The sequence below is a fragment of the Astyanax mexicanus genome, chromosome 22 (genome assembly GCF_023375975.1).
Source record: "Astyanax mexicanus isolate ESR-SI-001 chromosome 22, AstMex3_surface, whole genome shotgun sequence".
NCBI lineage: Eukaryota > Metazoa > Chordata > Actinopteri > Characiformes > Acestrorhamphidae > Astyanax > Astyanax mexicanus.
In genome coordinates this window covers 30,492,437-30,514,952 of record NC_064429.1, presented here as the reverse complement: position 1 = coordinate 30,514,952, position 22,516 = coordinate 30,492,437, and the positions used below count along the sequence as shown (strand labels likewise).

The window sequence follows — 22,516 nt, the reverse complement described above, 5'->3', positions numbered from 1 at the left end:
TGCTTTCTGGCTTTCTGGCTGTGTTTTGGTGCAGGACGAGTGTGTGTGTGTGTGTGTGTGTGCAGAGCTGTGTGTGTCTGTGGGATAAAATTACTGAATTATATACTATACAACCTATAAAAAACATGGTACATATCTGTAACATGGTGTAGATAGGTGAACTTTAGTGCATTGCTGCATTTATATGAAGAGAACAGCTTCTAAAGTCTAGCAGCAGGAGCTAGTAAGTGAGTTTGTTGTCTACAGTCAATAGTATAACTTGGGGTTTTGTGATAAATTAAGTTTCTACTCTTCTCTAGGAAGATTTCAGCTCATCCCAAACGGTGAACATACAGTAGTAACCCCTAGCTACCACTGCTTAATCCAGCACACATGGTCTGAGCCACCTGAGGCTTCTTCAGAGTGTCTTATTTTATTGGTAGTTCCTTTCTATGGATATTATACTTACTGTATCTAGATACATGACAAGGAAACCTGGTCTGTACCATTTAAGGGCCTCTAGAGTGTCCTATTCTATTGGCAGTGCTTTCCTGTGGTGATTAACAATGTAGAAGATGGTCTAGATAGATAAATAGGGTACTAAGGTCTAGCAGCAGTATCTAGAAAGTGCATTTGTTGTCTGTAATCAATAGTATAACTTGGAGTTTTGTGATAACTTAAGTTTCTACTCTTCTAGCCAGATGTTAGCTCATCCCAAACGGTGAACATACAGTAGTAACCCCTACCTACCACTGCTAAATCCAGCACACATGGTCTGAGCCATCTGAGGCTTCTCTTCAGAGTGTCCTATTCTATTGGCAGTTCCTTTCTATGAATATTATATACTTCAGAGAAACCTGGTCTGTACCATTTAATGGGTCTCCAGAGTGTCCTATTCTATTGGCAGTGCTTTTCTGTAGCAATTAACTACGTAGAAGTTGGTCTAGATAGGCAAACCGGGTTCTAAGGTCTAAAATCTGTATCTAGTAAGTGCATTGTGCATTGTTTGTGTCAGGGTCTGAGCCATCTGAGGCTTCTTCAGAGTGTCCTATTGTATTGGCAGTTCCTTTGTATGGATATTATACCTACCGTATGTAGATAAATGACAAGGAAACCTGGTCTGTACCATTTAAGGGGCTTCCAGAGTGTCCTATTCTATTGGCAGTGCTTTTCTGTGGTGATTAATAACGTAGAAGATGGTCTATATAGACAAACAGGGTACTAAGGTCTAGCAGCAGTATCTAGTAAGTAACATTTGTAGTCTGTAATCAATAGTATAACTTGGGGTTTTGTGATAAATTAAGTTTCTACTCTTCTAGCTCTTCTGTTGGCAGTCCATTTCTATGGATAATATATTTACAGTATGTCGATAAACGATTTATAGAATAGAAAGAGGATGGTCTGTATAGTATTAGAGTGGTCAGTCACTTATGTTGATCATCCCAAATATGCTCTCCAGAGGTCATAGTACCAATGCTCAACCCAGGAAACTTGCTCTGAACTATGTAAAGGTTTTTCAGAGTGTCCTAATTCTATTGCCGTTGCTTTTTTGTGTTTTGCTCTAATACAAGTTTCTGCTGTTCTAGCAAGGCTTTGCACTCAATTATTGTTGAGAATCTGGTTGCAGTCATCCTCTAGAGCATAGTGAGGTCACTTCAGCTTATCCCAGAAGTGTAGGATAGATCTTAATTTCTCCAAAACACATAGTACCACTGCTTAACCCAGTACACTTGGGGCTCTGGAGTGTCCTGTTCTATTGGCAGTCCCTTTTCCTATGGATATTATACTTAAGTATGTAGATAAATGATTCATGATATATAAAGGATGGTCTAGGATGGTTCTAAGGTTTAACCTTTATAGTTAATAGTATTACTTTAATATTGTACTTTACACTAGATTGCTATTGAGAATTTGATTGTATTCAGCCACGGGAGAATAGTGAGGTCACTTCAGCTTGTCCTAAAAGTAAACATACTATAGTAGCTACCACTGCTGAACAATCTGAGGCTTCTTCAGAGTGTCCTATTCTATTGGCAGTACATTTCTATGGATATTATGCTTACAGTATGTGGATAAATGATTTATAACGTAGATAATTAAGGGATCTCCATCCCTCCAGAGCACATAGTATCACTGCCTTACCCAATACATTTGGGACTCTGGAGTGTTCTATTCTATTGGCAGTGTTTTCTGATTGAGTTTAGACACACAATAATATCTGATTCAGAACAAAACCTGGTCTAGATAGAAAGAGGTGTAAGAAGGAAAACGTGACAGTTGTAGATGTGTTTAGAGGGGTCAGGGTAGAGTGTGTGTGTGTGTGTGTGTGTGTGTGTGTACACATCTGCACTCCAGACTCCTATTCACATAGGTATTGCCTGTCAACTAGCACCATAATATAAAAAATACATCTAAAATTTAATTTGTATTTAATTATATTTTGATTACATAAATAATATATATTTTATATATAATTAGATTTAATTGCTGCATAATTGCAGACCAGTCACTGTTCCCATGCTAATTCATGTTTACTATCAGAAGTGCTGTCACCTGGTCTGATGAGTCCTATGTTCCCACTTGGGTGGCCAGGTATACTATGTGTCCATATCCCCTATATAGCCTACCTGTGGAAGGTGACTGATCCTTCTTGCAGCCAACAGGAGTTGGGAGGAACTGCTGTGACAGCTCAGTGCTAGGTACTGCAGGACACGTGGCAGACCATAATTATATTATTGAATATTATTAAGGTCTTAATGTTTTGGCTTATTGGTGTATTTTTAAATATGTTTGTAGATTTCAACGTAGATCCAGACATTTGCACCTACAATAGTTTGATTTAAAATATATATATTTTTTAATTTTATCCCATTTTTCTCCCCAATTTGCAAGGCCAATTACCCAACCCACTCATTAGGACTCCTCCTATCACTAGTGATGCCTTAACACCCGGAGGCGTCTGTTCCAAATGCTGCTGATCTGAGCAGAGTCACAGTGCACTCGGAGGAAAGCGCAGCGACTCGGTTCTGATACATCAGCTCACAGACGCCTCGTGCTGATCGACATCACCCTTTGGAGTGACGAGGAAAGAACACCATCTACCCACCCAGACAGAGAGCAAGGCCAATTGTGCTCTTTTGGGGCTTCAGTGATTTAGGTTTTTTAAGCATATTTAAGATTTTATGACTGCTTCAAGAACACTGGCCCAACATTACATTTCAGGACAAAGAGCATAATTAGCCCTGATAAACTGGATGATGTGCAGCACAAACTGAATAAAAATCACTGTGCTGTGCATTATAATGTATTTAAATAGCAGTTTTTAAGAATCTGCCTCTACTGATGCATTTCTACATGTCAGAACATGGTGATATAATATTTTAACCATATCGCCCTGCTGTAACCAGAGTGTTTAGGGCTGTGCAGAATCAGGTGGAGGTGACAGTGAGCTGCTGGTGTGAAATTGAGGGTGAGGAAATGAACTGAAGGGATTTGGGCTGATGACTCTTTATGTTTTCAGTGGAGCTCCAGCACAGCCGGGCTAATCCCACATCAGAGGCGGTGGAAGTGCTGTAGGCTGCTCTTACTGAGGCTTAATGATCAACTTTCTGCTGAAGTGAGGCTGAAACCAGGAAATGTTCAACACTTAGTGTGACCGTATCTTCGCCCGGGCTCATATCAGATCACCTAAAGAGGCTGCAGTAGACCAGGATATGTGAGAAACCCTATATGAAGCCCCTAATATTAGAGCTGTGTTATGATGGAATAATGGAATGGTGCTTCATCCAGTACTTTTGGGACTTGGGAGTTGGATAGTTGTATAGTCTTGGGAGGATGGGGTGAGGTGGTGATCAACCAACATCCTGAACTCACTAATGCTCTTGTCGCTGAATACAATCAAATCTAGCAAAAAGCCTTCTCACCTGGACATCCATATATTACTTCTTTCATGATAAATGGACCAATAGAAATGCGGTGTTACTGGCAGTTATAGTGTATATTTGATTACATACAACTAATACTGGGCAGTAGGGGTGGGCGATATGGCTCTAAAATAATATCACGATATTTCGAAAACGATATACTTGGCGATATAGGAAAACTAAAATAATTCATTCATTTCAGGAATATAGTATAATAGTATAACAGAACAGTCATAATGTGGCAAAATAAATAATATAGCATAACATAATATAATGCAGCAAATAATATTGCAGAATATTTAGTGCATGCATATAAACTGCAAACTAAAACAATTATACAATAAATACACCTAAAGCTTCACAGTAAATAATAGACTACTTTTAATACAGAACAGCCCTATTATCATGATATGGATTTTTAATATCATGATATTTCTGTCTCACGATATATTGTATACGATATAATATTGCCCTCCCCTACTGGGCAGTATTATTTTTGCTATGCTTTTAGTACTATAGTATAATTATATCAATGGCATGTAATTATTTGTATTATGGAAGCTTTCCCACCTGCCTTAATTGGTTGGAACTTTTAGACTTTTTAGTTTGGGTCTGAGTTTGAGTTTGGTCCAACCAAAATAAGTGGTCTCGGTCTGGATCTTCTGAACCATTGTCCTGTTTGTCTGCAGTGTGAAACACTTTCTAGATGGTTGGGACTTTGAGACCAATTACAGGAAGTTGAAGCAGACTTTAAACAAACTAGATGATAAATATACTGGTTTAAATGGCCAAAATTAGACTCACTCATTTATGTACATGCTGAGAATTGATTTACTTATTGTAACAGTACATTAAAGCTTCTTTATAAACAGACATAAAAAGAATTTATTTATCGTCTGCTGCGTGATGAAAGCATGCACATGAATGGGAGTCGGATTGTGATAGAGAGCTAGAATTCATCACAACACCTGCCAAAGCAAAATGACTATTTTTTGTTTTTACCTTAATTATTTCTTGTACAATATATCGTTCAAAATTGGTTGTCATAACAGACCTGATAGTTCTGTTTCTAAGCAGTTTAATAGTAGTTTGTTAGTGTTTCAGTTTTTAGTGCAATTTTTCATAGTCTATAAAATATGCTAATAAAAGCTGCTCAATATTTTAAAAAATGGCATTGCAAAGTGTTTTTTCTGCAATATGTATATATAGCAATATAAAAAATACAGTCGTTTTTACCAGATTTAAGCAATAGTGAGGGAACCAACCTATCATGTTATTAATAATGCACTCAGTATCTATATTATCTATTATCTATACATGCCAAAAGTCATGGGACAGTACATGGGCGCTAGTAACATTTCCTATAAATTTTGCTATGTCCCATGAAAGCTAAAGAAATCTGCTCTGGTCTGTGTGTAGATGTACAGTATGTACAAATGTTTTAGGTACCTGTGGGAATTTCAGTAAAGAAAAAGCTTCTTATCTGGCAGTAAGTGTTTATTAGCTCAGTAAAACACATTACAGCATTACAATAAATACAAACAGCAATTTTACAAAAAGCAGAGCTTTTACAGCACCGTTTTCCTTAAAACATCTTCTTATCTCTCCTCATCTGAGTTTAATACAGTTATTTCTAGTTCTCATCATATTAATCAACACCTGGTTTGGTAAATTGGTAAATGTGGTGTAAATCAGGTGAGCTGCTGATGGAACTGAACATAATGTTGGCTGAGGAGCATTCAGGAGAAATCTGGAATCTCTACACTTTGTTCTTCAGCTTGGTTCACAGGATATAACATATTTAGTTAAAAGTTAGAATTCCTTGTTACGTTTTACTGCATGTATGTTTATTTGCATCTGTTCAAATCATATGTGCTGCTTTTTTAGGTAAAAACTCTCATTTTGCTGAGATAAATGAATTAATGTAATTTGCTTTGGTGCCACATGTACATGCACAGTACATGTGGGGTCTCCTTCATTGTATGTGGATAATTATGATGGTACCACTTTAAAATAAGACTACCTTTATAAAGGGTTTATAACTGGTTTACAATTAGTTTATTAATGGTTACTAATTAGGTTGTAAATGCCTTAAAATCATTAATAATCAGTTATAACACATACATAGAAAGGGCAACAATGACCTGTTGTTTGCCAAATAGTGAACCCACAGCCATCTATAATGTTGTCCATTCTACGTATGTGTTATAACTGATTATTAATGATTTTAAGGCATTTACAACCTAATTAGTAACCATTAATAAACTAATTGTAAACCAGTTATAAACCCTTTATAAAGGTAGTCTTATTTTAAAGTGGTACCATTATGATTTCTGCCAGAGTTGCTGGTCACAATCATTATCACTTAGTGCTGTGTTGTCTACTGTGCGTTGTAATTATGTCTTCTTTTGTGTGTTTTTACATGTAATACAATCTTCTGGCACCCATTATTAATCAGGCCTCACTCCAACTGGGCATGGGAATGCTGACTAGTGTTTAGACTCACTCACAAGTAGGGTTGCAACGGTATGAGATTTTCACGGTATGATAACCGTCTCAGAAAATACCGCGGTATCACGGTTATCACGGTATCACAGTTTGTTACATATATTATTAAACTGACCCTTAAAGAAATTACAACAAAGGTTTTTTGTTCAATTAACTATTTATTGTAGAAACCTGGAACAACTATATAGATAATGTCTCCTTAAAAAAAATAAACTGTACACCATTAGGTGAAGGAAACCAGGTTTTTCCACTACTCTTAAGGTCATTAAGGGTGTATATAATTATATATATATATACACACACACACACACGTGTCACACATTACATGTCCTCTAAGAAGTAAAGATCCTGTGTTTAAACTATTCAGTACAATTATTTAAGTTTAAATTATTTAATATCTGATAAACTGAGCCTGGGTCAGTGTCTGATCAACAACTGTTGTAAACGTCCGTTTTACTGCCAAGTTGGTATATAACCAGATAGAGGGGATTTATTTCTGAGTCTGGTTTTAACACATGAAAAACAGGCACGTCAGAATTTGAAAATTAACGCATGTAAATGAATGGCGTCTTTCACATCCAGTCCGGCGAGCACCTTTACACGGACACGTGAATCCGTCGTAGCACGCACTTCACGCCTGTACCTGCGTGCCCAAATTTCGGATAACTCAGCGCTTTTGCGGGCGCTTACCGCATGGGTTGTGCACGACTACAAAGAGATTTTATTTATGTTCAGATTAAAATTATAAACTAAACACATACTTTGCGCTGCACGGCGGGGTGGTGTTCTTGGAGATGGGAGAACAGGTTTGACGTATGTCCACCTTTAGCTGTGACTTTACGGCCACATTGATTATAAATCGGATAACCATCCTGCGTTCGGAGGGTATCCGAAATAGTCCCACACTGCTGATTTTAGTTTAGCCTTTTTTTAGGCGGACGGAGATTTGTTTAGTCTGATGCACTTTCTGTTGTTCTCACCGCTGTGTGCTGAGCAGCTGAAGCGGAGCAGAGTTGCGCATGCGCGGGTGAGTTTCTCCGCTGGCTTGCGTTTTACCGGTAATAAGCAAACACACGGGGTATGATAACCGTGCATTTTAATACCATGGTATACCGTGAAACCGGTTACCGCTGCAACCCTACTCACAAGATAACACCTCACAACACAACTTCTACAGGCTTAGGCATTCGTTTCCAGACCACCACTGAGGTCGCACTGTGTCGCACTTCAAAATTTTGTACGATCTGCTGTGCCGTGACTTTTGGCATGCCAGTGTGTACAGTGCTGCACAGTAGTGCATAATATAAAATACTGCTGTATTGGATTTCATCCGTATCACCCAGCACTGCGTACAACAGATTGCTCCTTCCTAGACAGCTGCAAGTGTGTGTGTGTGTGTGTGTGTGTTCCTATATGTGTTAAATATAATCCCAGTCCTATAGGAGTTGAATATATTGGCTCATGTGCCCAGGATGCCAGCCAGCAGTGTTTGCCCTGTTCGAGTGTGATTGTGAAGGGCACGTCTTTATCCTGCAGCTTCAACTATCCTGCTAATGCGGCCAGAGGTAGCAGAGACGAGGAATCAGAGCGTCCGATCACACACACACACGCACGCACGCACGCACGCACGCACGCACGCACGCACGCACGCACGCACGCACACACACACACACACACACACACACACTTTCACTCTCTCTCGCTCTCGTACGTCACACTCACGCAAACGCAGATGTGATAGATCAGTCTAATGTGTCCTAAGAGCATTCGGGGGGCCTTAATGAAGAGCACTTAGTCTGAATAGTGATTAGGACCGGCTAAATACCGTCTAGAGACTTCCTCTGATAATAAAAGACCACTGGGAACACTGGACGTTTCTCTGATAGGTTGTTAGTGTTTTTGTTTTGATTGTATTCAGTTCATTACTTTGATAGTTAGCCCACACAACTTTTAAGATGCCATATATAAAATTATTGAGCATTTGACTGGAGTAAAAAAAAAAACTCCTATTGAACTTTAGGCATATTACTTGTAATGTATTAATTCTGATGCAGAATCTATTGCAAATAAATTGTAACAGTTTGGTTTAGTCCCACAGGGTTCTATTTTAGGGCCTATAGAAAAGCTGGGTTTTAGCTCGCTGTTATCTGACCTCAGAGTGTTGGGTTCTATAATATGCATTTTATTTTTCCCAAAATTCTCTTTTTCAAATTATATACAAATTATATCGGTATCTGCCGAATATTTTCACTCATATCACATTTGCTGACGTATTTATTGTATGCCTGAATAGCCATGCTACTTTAAAACTCATTGATTTGAGCTCATTTAAAGTTATTTTTAAAGTTATGAAGTTGTACCAGAGTATCTTGTCTTTCTGTAAGTCATAAATGTGTAATATTGAATATCGGAAGTGTGCCAAAATTCCCCCTATCCACATTTTGTCATCTTTCAACTTTAAATGCACAAACAACAACAAAAAAATAGAGGGGGGGGCACTCATTAGGACTCCTCCCATCACTAGTGATGCCCCAACACCAGGAGGGTAAGGAATAACACATGCCTCCTCCGATACATGTGAAGTCAGCCACCGCTTCTTTTCTAACTGCTGATGCAGCATTGCCGAGTAGCATCACAGCGCACTCGGTGGAAAGAGCAGCGACTCGGTTCTGATACATCAGCTCACAGATGCAGCTTTGTGCTGATCTACATCACCCTTTGGAGTGCTGAGGGGAAAGAGCGCCATCTACTGTACCCACCCAGGGAGTTCAAGGCCAATTGTGCTCTCTCAGGACTCCGGTAGCTGATGGCAAGCTGCGTGAACAGGATTCGAACCAGCATCCTGATCATAGTGGTAGTGCTTAGCCCGAAATGTAGGAATTTTAATTTGAAAGTTTTTTTCTGTGTTACTGTTTTGTTTGTATTAGTGACTTTTATTTTGTCATGGATTTATTTTGTTTGTTCATTTGTGACACATTGTACTGCCTAGAAGGCTGATATTATCACCCACAGTGGACAGTGCAGTTGGTAGTAATGATTGTAACCGACGACATCTGGTTAGAGTTGTCCATGTGAATAAATTAACAACTCTGGCAGAAACAAATCCACGCTCTGTGCAATAGACCTCACATGCATATCCCACAGGTCAGTGCAGTGTTCTTTATTACAGCTTTCCTGGGACATGGCAGAAGTCATGGGACAGGAACTAGTTTTGTGTTCCATGACTTGTGGCGTTTGTCAGTGTATATAAATATATGTATTAGAGGTGATTGTATTGGCTCTGCTTTGGATTTGAGTTTTTCTCTTTAAATGCAGTGTAGCTAAAAAAAAAAAAACTTTTTAAACTTTTAAAATATACATTTATATCTCTGATACTCCTCTCATGCATATTTTATTATTGCTATAATTGATCCAGACGGCCCTGATCCCAGCATGCAGTGCAGATTCTGCTATATATCTCCTCCGAATCGACCGCTTTCTGGCATTTTTCTGTATTTCATTAATAGTTAGGTTGTGCAGATGTTCATTTGCTGACATGAGAAACCTGTGTGTGTGTATTTGTGTGTAAGATTTGTCTTTCACACTGCAGAATGTGCTGAGGCTGCTAAGCAGGTCCTTTGGGAGGCTATTAAACACAAATAAATGTAGCGCAGTGTATTTCCCCTAATTTATTCCATGCCCACACCTGTATATTTTATCAACACCATACGGCGGAAGAACCCCGGCACGGCGCGCCTGATGAGATCAGCTTCATCCTGCTGGAGGAACAGGAGGAATGACTGGAATGAAGATGATGAAGATGTGTAGAAAAATAATGGAGCGTTCTTAGACAGTTCCTCGAAAACAGATTTACATTTATATTTTACATTTATGGCATTTAGATGATGCTCTTATCCAGAGCTAATTATTACAAGGTTTTTTCTCTTACTGATGTGGGCCAATGTAGTGTTAGAAGTCTTGCCCAAGGACTCTTATTGGTGTAATGCAGCCTACATACACTTACAATTGTAATGCAATTAGCATCAGAGAGATGGAGGGGCTGATTAGTGTTTTTGGGGCTGATAGCAATCGTGGGCGGGGCTATATTATCACGTCCAGCCAAACTTTATAATACATATTAATCGTGCAGGCCTTTTATATAGTGTATGTACTGTGTATTAGTTTGTTTCTTGAGTTTAAATGTTCTTTACTTGTTTAAAAATGCTGTGAAATTCCCCTTGCAGAACTGCATTGTGGAGCTCTGTGTGGAAACACAAGCGAAAATACCTACTTATCCAGTGTTAAAAACTTTCTTAATATTTTTCCTGTACTTTTGTTCAGGGTTAAATGTGGCCTGCGCTATTTGCAAGCTCTGTTCTGTTGCTGTGCTAACAACTACTCACTGTACTGGGCCTAAAAAATGCACTCTAGAGAGGAATAGCCGGTTAGTGGTTAGTTAAAAGTCTTTGTGCTGTTCCTCCATAAGATGCGTTAGTCTTAAACATTCTACATATGTGCAAATATGTACGTTTGTGTCCCGAATGTGATCTGATTGGCTCTCTTAATTAGAGAAATATCAGCCAATCGCTGATGGCATGATATTTTGATATTCTGACAAATACTGGCAGATATTCTGACAAATAGTGGCAGATTCTTAAAAAACTGTCACCCAAATGTTCTGCTACACTTACTACAATTATTTTAATTCAAAATGTACTCAAACTATTAACCAGGGCTACATTTCACTCTCTACCCTCTAATGAAATGTGCAGTTAATTATCATGACATGAGAATTATTGTTATAATATGCAAATTGACATACAGTATTTCTTGCTACCCCATCCCTAAATTAAATTATAATATCTTTATTGTGATGCATGATTATTGGCAGGCTTTTGCCAATGCACAGCCCTATAATCAAAACTTTAGAAGCTATTAGAAACAACCTCATTGTTAGTGTGTTGGACTCCTGCCTTTCTAACTGCAGAAGATGCTGAAACTCTTCTTTAAACCCTGTTTTTCCTCTCATTTCTCCTCAGGGGAGCGTTTTCAGTGGTGCGGCGATGTGTGAAGCTGTGCACAGGCCAAGAATACGCTGCCAAAATCATCAACACCAAAAAGCTATCGGCAAGAGGTGAGGCACTTCTCCTCTAATCAAGCCTGGCTGGATTTCCCAAAAGCGCTTTAGCACAAAGACGATCCTTAAACGGCTGAGTGAGCATGGCTCTGAATGCTCTCTCTAACGGTTAAGATGATCCTAGTCTAAGATGCTTTTGGGAAGATGGGCCCTGTGGCGTGTCCTGTTTCCTTGGATGCCTCCGTTCTGTTTGTGTATCTTTTCACGGCTGATTTGTCATGTTCTAACAGCATTTCAGCAAGTTTCAGACTTTCTGGTGAATTCAATTAGGCCTGGGAGCCTCCACATTCAAGTCATGGCCTCCCCAAAAACAGTATGAACCATTGAAACCATGGAAAATATGTCATGTTTTGTCAACTCATTTCAAAATGTGTTTAGGACTAGTTTGGGGTAACAACAAGACAACAGCATTTTTCAACAAGACAGTGCAAAACCACATGCTGTACACATTATGTAGTCATGAATGTGGAAGAAGAGGGTACATATCCTGATCCTGGTATTAAGCCCTGTCCGGAGAGGATGAGTTTTTCAGGGGGTGCTGGGGTAATTTTCTCTTTTATAGGGGTCCTCTGTGATTTTATTCCCATCTGGAACGACCATGTATGTGTTTTTCTCTGACGTCCTCAGAGAAATTTACAGGCTAAATTACCTACTGTTTTTCGCTAAAAACTCATTTTAGTCCCGTCCGGATGCACATCTCTTGAGTTCCATCATCTCGCGTTTAATGAAATAGCTATTTGTTCACTGCCACGCACCGTAATTTTGGGCACATGTTTTTTAGGGAGATCCATGTAAACACAACAGTGAGTGGAAATGGAGGAGCTACTGAACGCCATGTCACTTGACTAAGAAACCCAAAAAACTTACTGGTCCTTCTGTTTTTTTATTTACAGTCCGGATGCAAGAGTTTTATCATTAAGTAGAAGTGGAAAACTTTTTTTATGGACGTCCCACTAAGAGACTGTCCGGATTGGGCTTTAGTTATATAAAGAACATAAAAACATCCAACAAAGGTAATGATAACATATGGTTACACAAACCTAAAATATGTTTAGAGGTAAATGGGATAAAATAACAACTGAAACACCTGTTTTTTGATATCTTTTGTGTCAGTAGATCTTTTAAGTTTTGGAAGGTTGTGGAAAATGCTTGTTTGAGTCAAAATATTAATAAATGAAATGCACTATATTGCCAAAAGTATTCACTCACCCATCCAAATTTCTAAAATCAGGTTTCAATCACTACCATGGCCACAGCTGTATAAAATCAGATCCTAGGCATGCAGACTGCTTCTACAAACATTAGTGAAAGAACAGGTATCAGGCTCTTAGGAGTTTAGAACCTGTACAAGTCCAGTCATGACATTTCACTACTCTTTCACTACTGACTACTAAATATTCCACAGCCAACTGTCAGTGATGTTATAACACAGTGGAAGAGACTGGGAACGACAGCGACTCTGTGCTCTGTCAGTGTAAAATAACAGAGGAACCAACTTTCTGCAGAGTCGCTACATCACTTCACCTCCAAACTTCATGTAACTTCAGATTAGATCAAGAACAGTAGAGCGTAGAGAGATTCCAGGAATGGAGATATTCTATGACCAAGCAGCTCAAATCCATCCATGCCTCACATCAACAAATGCAGCAATGCAGACGAGCGCAGGATACTTTTGGAAATATAAAGTAGAATTGACGAGACAAAACTATCTTGAACTATCTTGTAATTTTTCTGCCTGCAATCACATAAAGTTCAATGTAAGGTAGTAATTGCATATGAAATTTCTATGCTGTCCCATTCAGTGAATCAGATGATCATCCCTGTATAAATCAATAAAGTGTAGATTTAACCGTTAGCCGTGGTGGTAATCTGAAGCTCTGGAGCATTATACTGACTCTGCACAGGTGCTGGAGTTTTCTAATGACTGCCGGTCCGTGGCACGTGCTTTCATGGTACCAGTTATGGCCAAGGCCAAGGCCGAATGCCAGAGCAGTGAGACAGACTCTGAGCTGCACCTCTGAGCGCAGTGTGTCTTACTGCATCCTGCAGGACAGGAGCGTAAATATGTCACCCCCCTGAAACCCGAGCCGTTCAGCTGCCCTGCCAGGTGTTGCCAAGCGTTTAACTGCCCTCGCCGGTCATTGTGGCGAACAAGCGTTTTGACAAGTATTTGACTCCTGCGACTTTTGCTATGTGGCGAGCAGCTGATTTGGAAAAGTGCTTAGGAGTATCATGGTGGCGGAGTGCAATTTAGTGAGTGATTGGAGTGCAGTAAATTGGAGTGGGCTGGATGGGGTGGGCAGTTCCTCAAGAACAAAATTGAAGTTGTTGGACGAAATGCTTTTCCTGCAGTGCTCCGCTCTGTTGTTAAGTGTTCTGGCTAATGGTGTTGGCAGTAAAAGGACTCAACCAATGCTGCCAATCAGTCTCTCAAGAATACCAGGCATAAATAAACAGTAATAAACTTCTGAAACAACGTTGTTGTTCTTTTGGGTATCTACACTGCACAACGACTGTTTTTATTTAAATGGCAGTTCAGGGGAACTGTGGAAGTCAAAATGAGCCCCTTTTAGTCAAAATCGATATAGCAAAACAAAGCTTTGTACAAGAAATAAAATAATTACAATATCCCCTAGTGTCCCTTTTTTCCTCTCTAGGAGCACGAGCGCGAGGAGCACAGTTTCCCCAGCAGCTGCTTTTGAAGCTCCACAGTTGACTGACATGTTGATCCCCCAAATGCAGTTTTTCCTTTAGGGCTTTTTCCCCTTTAGGGCCACAATGGCTCTCCTCTTCTGACTGCATTTCCGACAAGCTGATTGGCTCTATGTTAACAGGCTGGACTACCATTATTAGGTATTAGGAAAACTCACAGCCATATTTCATAAACTGCTTAAAACGCAAATTTGTAAGAGCTATAATCTCGTATTCTATTCTATTCTATTCTATTCTATTCTTTTTCCATAATTGTTTTTTTGCTTACTGAGCACCACATCTTAAAGAGTATTTTATATGTTTTCTGTGCTGTATTGTATTGTAGTATTGACCTGTGCAGTATTGTGGAAAAGCTTGGCCAATAAATGTTTCTAACTAACATAAATAGACTTTTTAATCCTTTGGGAGCAGTGAAATTAAATATAGCTATATTATATTTTCTGTGCTGATTGAATACTGTGATGTTTTATCAGCTGGGCCGACTTCAATTAAAAGCTGTATTTTAATGCAGGCTTGTTGTTGTTGGGCTTAAATGTGTGTTTTGTCTGTGCGCCTCTCTCTGTGTTAAGCTCAGACGCTCTCTTGCTCCCAGCCGGCAGTAAAAGGAGGATGTGATGTGCTAAGCTGCAGAAGTAGGCTAATGGAGGAGGGATGTGGAAGTGAGGGACTGTTTTGGAGGTGCAGTTGTCGGGGTGTTTGTGTGGGTGGTGGAGGTGTGAGTATGATTAGCTGTGACAGAGTTGGTTTTGGTTGGGAGGTGCTGGGAGTAGGGGATGGCCCTTAAAATACAGAGGTATATTATGGGTGAGCAATATACTGATATATGATATAATGATATTTAAATGATACTGTGATAAATTACATTGCAGTTTGTGGTTATGAGCATTTCTTTAGTATAACACTGAGAAAAGTGCCTTATTAATAGGGTTGTTCCTAACCAATCCTGTGTAGGGCTGCAACTAATGTTTATTTTGGTAGTTGATTAATCACATTTGTTTTCCTACATCTGTATGAGCTGTGAGGTGTTATCTTGTGAGAGATGGATGTAGATTGAACACCGGCCAGTGTGAGTTGGGTGCTAGATGAGACATTGTGCAAGTATGAAAAGCCCTGTCCAGATGGAATAAGTTTCGAAGGGGGGTCCTGGCGTAATTTTCTCTTTTATGGGGGTTCTCTGTGATTTTATTCCTGTGCAGAACGACCATGTATGTGTTTTCCTCGGACATCCTCTGAGAAAATTATAGGCTGAATTATCTACTGTTTTTCACAACTCCGTGGTCCTTCGGTAATTTTAGTCCCGTCCGAATCCACCTCTCTTGAGTTTAATAAATCTCCTCGCGTTTAATAAAACATCTATTTGTCCACTGCTACGCACCGTAATTACGCTTTGGGCACGTGTTTCCACGGAGATCCACGTAAACTTAACAGCGAGTGGAAATGGAGGAGCTACTGAACGTGATGTCATGTGACAGAGAAAGACAGAAAACTCACTGATCTCCTGTTTTTTCAATTGCAGTCCAAATGCAAGAGTTTTATCACTGAGTAGAAGTGTGATTTTTTTTTTTTTTTAAATACAGAAGCCCCCCGGAGAAACTGATACCGTCCAGATAGGGGCTTAAGAAATAGTTTTTTTCAAAGAAATAAAAGGCAATTCCAAAACTACAATGTAGAAATATTTATTGGGCACTGAACATTAAACATATTTACATTAGAGCAGACACATCAACAGTGTGCAAAATATGATTTAAAATGCATGAATAGTCTGTATAAATTATATGGTCTTGTCACAATATAATTAACAATACATAAATATGTTTGCTGAATATTTGATACCTCGATATGTGGTGTATTGAAAAAAATCTGTGTATGTATCATGACATTTTTGTCACATCATTCAGCATTAGTGGATAAAGAAATTGCTCAAGAGTAAGAGACAGAAAGACAGGCTGAGAAAAAAAAACTACTAGAGGAGAGAATGACAAAAATAGTGGAAGAAAAAAGGACAATGATGGGCAGAGAGTGCGAAATACAGACACACACACACACACAGACACATGTATAAAGTGATGTGAGGAGGTTGATGTGTGCTGGAGACAGAATGAAGCTGATTGTGAGAGAGGGAGTGTGACTGGGTGGTAAAGAGGAGTGATTGTGAGTGATTGCGCGAGTGAAAGAGAGAAGAGTTTTAAGAGCTCTCTGACTGTAGAGGCAGCCGTGGCACTCGGCAGCTGCGCTGTGTGAGAGCGTGTGTGTGTGTGTGAGCGTGTGTGTGTGTGTGTGTGAGTGTGTGTGTGTGTGTGTGAGCGTGTGTGTGTGTGTGTGTGTGAGTGTGTGTGTGTGTGAGCGTGTGTGTGTGTGTGTGTGTGTGTGAGCGTGTGTGTGTGTGTGTGTGTGTGAGTGTGTGTGTGTGTGTGAGAGCGCGTGAAAGCATAGCTACATGCCTGGAGCACGGGATACTCATCTGACCCAGAGAGCAGTGGAGAGCCGGCATGGCCAGGCCAGCGTCACCAGTCACAGCAAGAGAAACCAGTGGCAGCCAAACCCAGTCCTGAGTACTGTCTGACTGTCCAAACCACTCACATCCAAATCCTGGACTTCCTAAAAATTTCAGTTATTTCTATAGTGCAGCAATTTAAGAGCTTGTTAGATTTAGAGCCAGTCTTTACATGTGTACTAATAATTAAATATAAATACTGTGTTTTTGAAAATTAATACAGAATTGCAGAACAGAAAGAGAAAGTCAATTTAATGCCAGGTGTGCCATATCATATCGTACACAGTAATATTGACAACATTTTTGAATATTGTGAACGATATTATACCCTGAAATATCGTGCCATATCACCCACTAGTGCTGTGCGATATGACGATAAATATTGCAGGCATACAGTAATTTTGCGGGCATACAGTAATTTCATCAATTATTCATGCAAATATGTATAATGCAGGCTACGATAAAATGTATTGACATTAGGGTTGGGTTTCTATCATGGTTTTCTATTTTTGGTGAGGATCTTGGACCGATTTTATGTGGTCCACGGCACTCTGTTATGTATTTTTACATTTTAATTATTTCACTAGAACCGCCACACTGCTGCCAATCCTTCTGTTCTATAGGTGTTGTCTCATAGCGCTGGTAAAGCTTTATATTCTGTCTTTAAGCTACTGCTTTGAGTGTTTAATATTTTGTTTTGACCGTTTAGAATTTGTTCTAGCTTCTAGTTTGTTGCTGCCGTCTTTGTTATTTAGCGTACAGAACGCCTCACTGGTCTTTTCAATGAATGTTGATTTATTCATTTAATAGCTGTATCTAACTGTTTAGCCAGACAGACACTGTGTGATTTTTTTAATCAGGTGCAGAGAGCTCATTCCGCATGTTTGAATTGTTTGTCCTGTAGGAAAACGCACGCAATTTATATGCTGACCCTGTAGTCTGAGTGTCAGGCACGAAAATGAAGAAATAACGAAAACTGAAAGTGAAAGTTCTCCTTAACTGAAACTAATAAAAACAGTAATTAAAAGAAAAAAACTAAAACAAACTGAAATTACAGATTGAATACCCTCATTTTCGTGTTTGTTAATTTATTTATAATTTATTTATATGAATGTGGTAAAATCATGATTTATTTTGTTTTTAGCAAAAGAAAAATTTACACTGTTCTTATTTACCATTATATATCTAATAGATACAGATTATATCTGTCCAGTATCATTTCTTTTACTTTAATCCTGGATATATGGAGATATTTGGAGTGCATTATTAAAATCATGACATTCTGGATCATTGACTTCTGTTACAATTTATATAGTATAATATGAAGTTAAGCGTGTGCCATATCATATTATATACAATTATAAAATTATTTTTTTATTTTGTTGCAGTAGTGTATTCTTAAGTGTTGTTATTACGAAAAATACATTTAATTTTGGTGATTTTTTTAGGGCCATATCGCCCACCACTAGTGCCAGATATAAACTACTTTCCTTTGTTATAGCAGATTTAGCACACATTTAGATATTATATAGTATATTAAATACTAAATACACTATATAAAATCATGGTATGATCAGAGAGCTGATTGTTGTGTGAGCCAGAGGTTAAAGTGAGGTGTTTGTTGTTTGTGTGGGTGCTGTGCGTGCATTGCGACAGCTCTGTCAGTATGTGTATAGTGTACAGAATGCCCTGCAGCCAGACAGCTAAGGTCAGCACTCATCAGCTGAAGTGACCGGCGGGTGGGGAGGTGTGTGTGTGTGTGTGTGTGTGTGTGTGTGTGTGTGTGTTTGAGTGTCCGTGTGTTTTTGTTTATTTGGAGAGAGAGAGAGAGAGAGAGAGTGAGTGAGAGCTAGAGCTGGGTATAAGGGTCACTCAGGGTCAGTTAAGGCTGTTCTGACTGTATGGAATCTGTGTTATGAAATATGGCACTGTATACTAAGGCTGCGACGATTAGTCGGCATAATCGACAAACTCAGGTTAAAAAAAATATCTTGAGGTGTCGTTAGTAAGTGTTGGAGTAAGAGAAAAAAAGAACGAGTTCTGAGTTGGCCAATGAGGTTTCAGTGTGGGTGGGAGAGCGGGAGAAAGAGCGGTAGAGACCCGCATACAGTGTAATTGCAGCGCCGTGTCCGTTAAACACAAAGAAACACATATTTAACTCCACAAAAATACTCTACAGTCGCTCTTTACTGGGTGTGTACAGTTTAAACACTGATTTCTATATTAACTATATTATCTGTGGTGAGTTAAATTACTGCAGAGAGCTGCTGAGGTGAATTTAAACAGGCTTCACTCCTTTATTAACATTACTAACATTAGATAAACTAACATTAGCTGGCTAAGTGTTAGAGAGGTAGTGTACTCTGTCATCTTCATTAAAGTTAAGTTATATGTTATAGTAACTACAGACTTTAATAAAAAAATATATATATAAATATTTTCAGAAAGGTATCTTCTTGAAAAAAAGGAGAAAAAAAGTAAAAAAAAAAAAAAAAAGAAATACATACAAAAATCTGAGAATTTCCTGAAAATATGATCCAGCCTCTGTGATTTGTTAAATATAACATACTTTGTATTTTTAGTCTAATATAGGTACCTTAAACTATCAAAATGTACTGTGAAATTTGCTGGTTTTTGGGCCTAAATATTTAGCTGTAAGAAGTACAAATGGAAGGCATGACAAAAAATAATCGCAAATAATTAAACAATCAAAAAATACTCATCAGATTAGAGAACTACTGAAATAGTCAATAGTTTCAGCCCTATTGTATACCTGTGGTAATGTTTTTAGGTTGTATGACTGTATGGGGAAAAAAAGCTTAGCGCTCAAATCTAGTGATAACTCATGTTTTTGATTTTGCTTAGAAAAAGACTGGACGTCTAGACCCTGCTGATCTAGAACCATCATCCTAGATCCAGAATCCAGGCTTTTGCCTTTCTCCCCCTGTATAACCCCTCAGTGGGCTGTAACAGCAGTGTGTGTATAAGAATCTGGATTTCCCCTCATTTCACACAGTCATACAGCTGTGCTCTGTTCTGGACTGGTGTCCCATTTAAAGAGCTGTAAGCACTAATTGTCCTCTGAGACGTGAGAACCTGCACTCTGCTGGGAAGCTTTCAGCAGTCCCCTGGTGCTTCTTCTTTACTGCTCCATATTTAGCAAGTTTTCTCCGTGATTATTTGATAAATAGCAGGTAATTAGTAAAATACAGGCTGATTTATGGGCTCAAAACATGCAAACTGCAGCTCATATAGCACTGATATATATGGTTATCTTGATATAAAAAAAATCCATATTGTGATATATAATTTTTCCCATATCGCCCAGCACTACTATGAAGGAACACATATGCAATTATGAAGTAAAAAAAAGTGTTAAACTGATTAGAATATGTTTTTTTTACTTTATATTATTCTACAGCACCTTTTGCTTTGATGGAAACTTTGGCAACTCTTGGCTGATTCTCTCAGGCGCTTCATAAAGTAGAACATGGAATGGTTCTCCAGTCTTAAAAGGGTTCTAGATGGGCTGTCATTGTTTACCTGATGGTTATAAATCTGATAAAATAATTGTATTTTTTAATGTCACTTAGGGCTGTGAAGTATTATATTGTATGTAATAATAATTTAGTTTTTTTCTTTTCTTGCAGTATATAGTGTATTTTTAAAATAGTTTTTTAAGTGTTTTGTCATATCGCCAAGAGTATTGTTATCGCGAAAATACCATGAAATACCATGAAAGCCAATTAAGGCTTTTTAATTGGCTGAGCTTTTCTGCTGGATTCATTTTGGACTAGAATGCTTAATTTGTCACACTAGGTAATGATTATGCCTTCTTACCAAGGTTATTATCGTTAATGAAAAAGAACAAAATAACGCAAACTGAAAGTGAAAAAAAAAATGTGTTAACTGAAACTAATAGAAACAGTAATTAATAGAAAACATTGGTAACTAACTGGAACTGAATTGAGAGTTTATAAAACTAACTAAAACAAACTGAAATTACTGATAGAATATCCTTAGTTTTCGGGTTTGTTAATTTATTCATCAGCGCTCCACTCGAGCAATTTTACAGCGGCAACGTGCAGTATAGTTAGTAGAGTATAAGAGTTTATTGGGTTTCTGAGTTTGATTTATGTGTTTTTCAGATTGAGCTCCTTTTTTTTTTTTTTTTTCTTCTTCCCCACTTATGGCTGCTAGCTTGTGGACTGTTACAGTTTTTGTGGACAGCTGGTTGTTTCACAGTATCTGAATATTTTTTTAAATGGTTTCTTTTGTTGTGTTTTATTACATAACACCTTTTTTAAATCCAGCACCTCACAAATAGCCCAAAATATGAAAAAAACTAAGACTGTTACTACTATTAATAAAAACTAACTAAAACTGTGCACTAAAAAATAAATAAAAAATAGCAAAACCACTCTAAAAACTTATTAAAACTAACTGAATTGGAGGAGAAAAGTGATAACGAAATATAAAAACTAATATAACCAACACACCTCTACATAACCAGCTGTTTGACACCAGGCTTTACATCAATACTGTGTTTTAAAAAGTAAAAAAAATATATATATATCATGGTACAGTACAATATCTCTATATTCTTACACCCCTAATTCACTAATTACAGTGCTTACAGAAGTCTTTCCTTTTTTTATCCTCTGAGTGTATTGTTAACCCTACTGCATCATGGAAAAGCGTGCTGTAATCAGATCTGCTCAGTACAGTAGCTTTAACCTCACCTCTGAGCTGCTGCTGGCTTCACTGCATCTCCCAGGCCTACAGAAAGCATCCCAGCATCCAGTTCCAGTTCTCTATCTGGATGTGTTCATCTCTGCTGACTAGATCATAGTGCTTAGCTAATAGGTTCCAGAGTAAACATATAAATGAGCTTTTATGTGTGATGGGTGTATAATTACACTTGTAACTTCTGCTGTTCATCTAGACTGTTTAGTCTATACAACTTACAGGTGTTGAACAATAAAACTGAAACACCTGTCATTTTAGTGTGGGAGGTTTCATGGCTAAATTGGAGCAGCCTTGTGGTCAATCTTCATTAATTGCACATTATTGCACCAGTAAGAGCAGAGTGTGAAGGTTCAATTAGCAGGGTAAGAGCACAGTTTTGCTCAAAATATTGCAATGCACTCAACATTGAGTAGAGGACAACTTGTTGGTGCACGTCTTGCTGGCGCATCTATGACCAAGACAGCAAGTCTTTGTGATGTATCAAGAGCCACGTTATCCAGGGTAATGTCAGCATACCACCAAGAAGGACGAACCACATCCAACAGGATTAACTGTGGACGCTTTAAGAGGAAGCTGTCTGAAAGGGATGTTCGTGTGCTAACTCGGATTGTATCCAATAAAAAACATAAAACCACGGCTGCTCAAATCACAGCAGAATTCAATGTGCACCTCAACTCTCCTGTTTCCACCAGAACTGTCCGTCGGGACAATAAATTATTGTGGTCTGAAACCAGGTGTTTCAGTTTCATTGTCCAACCCCTGTACATACACACCACACACTTACATATACACATCAGATCAGTTTGAAGTATTCAATTTTTCTGGGCAATTTAAAGTATCCAGTTTATCTAATCTCAATGTTTTTGGACTGTGGGAGAAAACCAGAGTCCCCGGAGGAAACCCAAGCAGATATGGGGAGAACATGGAAACTCCACCTGGATAGGGACTTGAACCCAAGACCACATTGCTGGGAGGTGAACCTGCCAACCACTAAGATTATATGTAAATTATCTGGGAATTAATAACAGATTGGTT

The 22,516-nt window shown here is 38.5% G+C and overlaps 1 protein-coding gene across 44 annotated transcripts in view; it reads left to right on the top strand.

Moving 5' to 3' along the window:
* camk2b1 (calcium/calmodulin-dependent protein kinase (CaM kinase) II beta 1) overlaps positions 1-22,516 on the top strand; it is a 102,595-nt gene that overhangs the window by 488 nt on the left and 79,591 nt on the right. For all 44 annotated transcript variants that reach the window (XM_022667479.2, XM_022667487.2, XM_022667482.2 and 41 more), the window contains exon 2: positions 11,429-11,523. In XM_022667479.2, the coding sequence (XP_022523200.2) occupies positions 11,429-11,523 (95 nt within the window). The remainder of the gene's footprint in view (positions 1-11,428; positions 11,524-22,516) is intronic.